The 4,063-nt window shown below is 34.5% G+C and overlaps 1 protein-coding gene across 1 annotated transcript in view; it reads right to left on the bottom strand.

Annotated features, from left to right (window-relative positions):
- lama2 (laminin, alpha 2) overlaps positions 1-3,468 on the bottom strand; it is a gene marked incomplete at its 5' end in the record, with an annotated part of 106,098 nt that extends 102,630 nt beyond the window's left edge. Inside the window, one exon of the mRNA XM_016244669.1 lies at positions 3,416-3,468. Coding sequence (XP_016100155.1) covers positions 3,416-3,468 — 53 coding nt within the window. The remainder of the gene's footprint in view (positions 1-3,415) is intronic.
- Between the last annotated feature and the right edge of the window lie 595 nt (positions 3,469-4,063).

The raw sequence follows: 4,063 nt of genomic DNA on the forward strand, positions 1-4,063 counted from the left end.
ACACACACACACACACACACACACACACACACACAGGTTTATTGCATGCAGTAAAATAACAAGACAGGATTTCCCAGAGGAAAATTGGCCGCTCTTTCAGTGCTCAGGAGACCTAATGGAGTTTTTTAGATGTTCCTCTTAAAATTCCTTAAGACAATAAAAATAGACACAAGTGAGACAATAGCTGAAATACTCTACAGCACACAGCTATACAAAAAATATGGATACATTTTATTTATTTATTTATTTTCCCCTGCTGGTCACCATATGATCTGACTAAAATGGTCAAAAAGTGTATTTATATTTAATTACATTTGTAATATTCATTATTTATATATAATTTATATTTATAATTAGGCTACTATTTATAATTATAATTAATATTTGAACCAGTTTTATTTAGGTGCCATTAATATACTCTTACGTTTTTTGTTAATATTTTGAATTAGATTTTATTTCTATATTCTCTGTTTTCACTTAAATTTGAGTAATTCTGTGTTTTTGTAATTTCTATTAGCTTTTTAAATGTCTATATAGTTTTTATGAAATTGTATTTATTAGTTTTAGTTTATTTAGTTTGAGTTATTTTATAAGTTAAACTAAATGAAAATGAGAAATGTTGCCTTGGCAACTAGCTGAAATAAAATACGTGTATTTTATTTAGTTTTATTTCCGGTAATATTTTTTATTTCAAATAAATATGTTTTATGGTTTTAGTTTTAGCTAACTATAATAATCCTGTCATAATTATTCCAGTCAGGTGTTTGAAGGTTGGTTGAAGCTGTACTCTGCAGGACCGGAGCTCAATAACCCCGATTTAGATGTGGCTGAGACCGAGAAAGCATTCAGCCAAAACAATTCTTTAACGCAACGCAACATGAATAAACCAAATATTAGGAGAGTGCTTTTCTACCAGACTAAATAAAGGAGAATATGCGTGCAAATTACACAAACAGGTATGCGAATGCAGACTCGAGCATGCTTTTACACACATGCAGACGTAAACGCTCCTGCGAGCTTGTGAAAAGGCTCACGCAAACATAAACACAGCTGCACGACACCACAAACACATGCATTCGCACTCACAAACAAACATGCTCGCAGACATAAACAGCTGCACTTCTGGACGAAACCGAGACGGCCACGCTGTGCTCTGAGACGCACACACACGACGGGACCGATGAGGCGAGGTCTCAGTGTAACGGGAATGGGCTCAAATAATGTGATCTCTGGGTAAAGGTGAGGTCGTTTAGCCTCGAGCACACGGGTGCAGTACAAACCGCGTGTCTCAGACTCTCTCATGTGCTGCATTTCAAAGCATCCGAAGCCTAAATCGAATATTGTAAAGCCTTCTTTTATGCTAGGACATATTCTTCACAAAATGCATTTATTTGATGCTGTTGGCATATTAATTCCACACATTTTAGTATTTTTGTTTTGCAGAAATGACGTCCAGTATGGTTTTGGCCCTTTCCTCTGGGCATTTCTACTCAAGATTACAGTACATGGATTGAATGTTTATGCAAACAGCATATGTAAGTTTTTAATGTTGTTTACATTTTTTAACAAAAGAGTTCAATTAAAAATATAGCTGCACGCAGCAATTATGTGGCCAAGCAGCTGCAGGTATACGGTAAGTTAACCATGATCCCAAAGAACACAAGGACAGCAAAACATTTTTGAGGTTATCAGCAGTTTTAACCCTAATTTACATCTCTGTCCCACAAAGTTTACAGGGACCCTCGGGACAATCCTTAAGTCACCTATTAATGTTCACTTCAATAAGTAAATCCTTGGATCAGGTCTCACAATGGCTTACTAAATCATGTTCGCATCTGAATGCCAAGAAATCTCTGAGCATGTTTTTTACAGAAAGGGTAATGTTTGATGTTAAAGCAGAAGTACATGTCCAAGGACAGAAATTAATTTAAATATTTTTCTGAATAATAATTGATTTTCAGCGTTCTTTTAAAGGTGAAAAAGTGGTTAATACAGTGACATTTAATTTAGCCAATTTTCGGTTCATTAGAAACAGCTTAACTTAAATGTTAGGCTGAAATGTTATTCATGAAAGCTATGATTCTACCGCATATTATGGGACTACTTGGACACAAACATGCAAGTCTGATCTTAAGCCTGTTGAAACTGTGTATAAGCAAGCTCTTATGAATCAGATAAAAAGCCAAAGAGTTTCCATTATGGTGGTATTTTAGTTTATGTATTCTTTTTTTGAGCTGGGAACACTAGATCAAATTAGCTGATTTATTGTTGGTTTTTAAGATTCTTAATGATTTTGCATCATATTTGTGTCCCTGGAGCACAAAAGCAGTGTTAAGTCGCTGGGGGATATTTGTAGCAATAGCCAACAATGCATTGTATGGGTCAATATTATTGATTTTTCTTTTATGCCAAAAATCATTAGGATATTAAGTAAAGATCATGTTCCGTAAAGATATTTAGTAAGTTTCCTACCGTAAATATATCAAAACTTAATTTTTGATTAGTAATATGCATTGCTAAGAACTTCATTTGAACAACTTTAAAGATGATTTTCTCAATATTTAGATTTTTTTGCACCCTCAGATTCCAGATTTTCAAATAGTTGTATCTCAGCCAAATATTGTCCGATCCTAACAAACCATACATCAGCTTTCCGATAATGCATAAATCTCAATTTAGGAAAATTGACACTTATGACTGGTTTTGTGCTCCAGGGTCACATCTAAGGAGTAAATCAGCTATCAGAAAGGAACACACGAGCTCAAAAAAATCCATAGCTTTAGTCAGTTATCATTTGTCTTTAAAAGAATCATGACTGGAATAGATTCTCAGTAGAATTAAAATATATAAAAAGTCAGTGGTTTTTCTAAAATAAAATAAAATAATTAAATAATTAAGTCAATTTCATTCATTCATTCATTTGATTTCATTTAAACTTCAACATGCCCTGGGACTACAGATGAAAATGAGCTGGCCTGGGTAAATCTGGCACATTTTACAATGATTTTATGTCTTATTAATGTGTATTACCCCTGACTAAAAAATAAATAAATGAAATGAATGAATGAATTGTCAAGGCACAGCTTCAATTTCTGACTGGTCTCTTCACAGTCAAATTTGTCTGTTGGAAAACCATTTAGAAAATCAAAAATCTGCTTATGAACTTGTGACCGGCAGATATTTGGACCGAAATGTAGAGGAGGTCAAGTGAAAGTTGTACGACGAGTTAAAAAAAACAGTTTTCAGTTAAATTGTTGGAGAGAAAAATTCAGTTTCCTTTCGAGGTCTAGAGGTGGAGAGAGTCTGCCTGCGTGCTTCACAATGAATCACAACCGCACAGAGTTTAAACAAACCATTTATTCGCCTTGGTCCTGTCAAACTCAGTGTGAACGTGTTTGGGATTGCGCAGACGTACCTCTATGATGACATCGGGAGCGCTGATGATGCGAATGGGGTCGTCTTTGCTCTCTGTGTCTTATAGTCATTAGTTTGCTAATTATCATCATCACTTGTGTCTAGTTTAGTTGCCATTTAGCCAGTCACCCTTGTGTATTTTAGCCTTCTTGAGTAAGGGTATGTTTACATGACAACGTTGCACTAAAAACAGAAAAGGTTTTCCTTTGCAGTTGTGAAAAGTTTCACATATGAATTACAACGTTGTCAAAGCGATGCCGTTCACATTTTTTGAGAACCGTGTTTATGTTGTCTACACAGAGACGATAACAATACAGTTTTCAAAATCGTACACTTTAAAGCTCGTTTTGAACGGCCAAAATGCATCAAAAGTTTTTAGTTAAAAACGGTGTCGTGCAAACACTCCCTTAGTCTTCAGTTTTCGGTTACTCTCTATGCACAGAGCTGGGTAGATTACTTACAGATTGTAGTCTGTTACTGATTCCCAATTACATGACAAAAATTGTAGTTAGTAACTTAAACTGTTACATTACACATTTTAGGCATATAATCTGACTACCTTTTGATTACTTTTAGACTTCTTTTGATCTAACTTGTTCATCACATTGACTTAAATAGGAAATATTGTAACATATTGATATAAAAATGC

The sequence above is a fragment of the Sinocyclocheilus grahami genome, unplaced genomic scaffold (genome assembly GCF_001515645.1).
Source record: "Sinocyclocheilus grahami isolate Dianchi unplaced genomic scaffold, SAMN03320097.WGS_v1.1 scaffold730.1, whole genome shotgun sequence".
Lineage (NCBI taxonomy): Eukaryota > Metazoa > Chordata > Actinopteri > Cypriniformes > Cyprinidae > Sinocyclocheilus > Sinocyclocheilus grahami.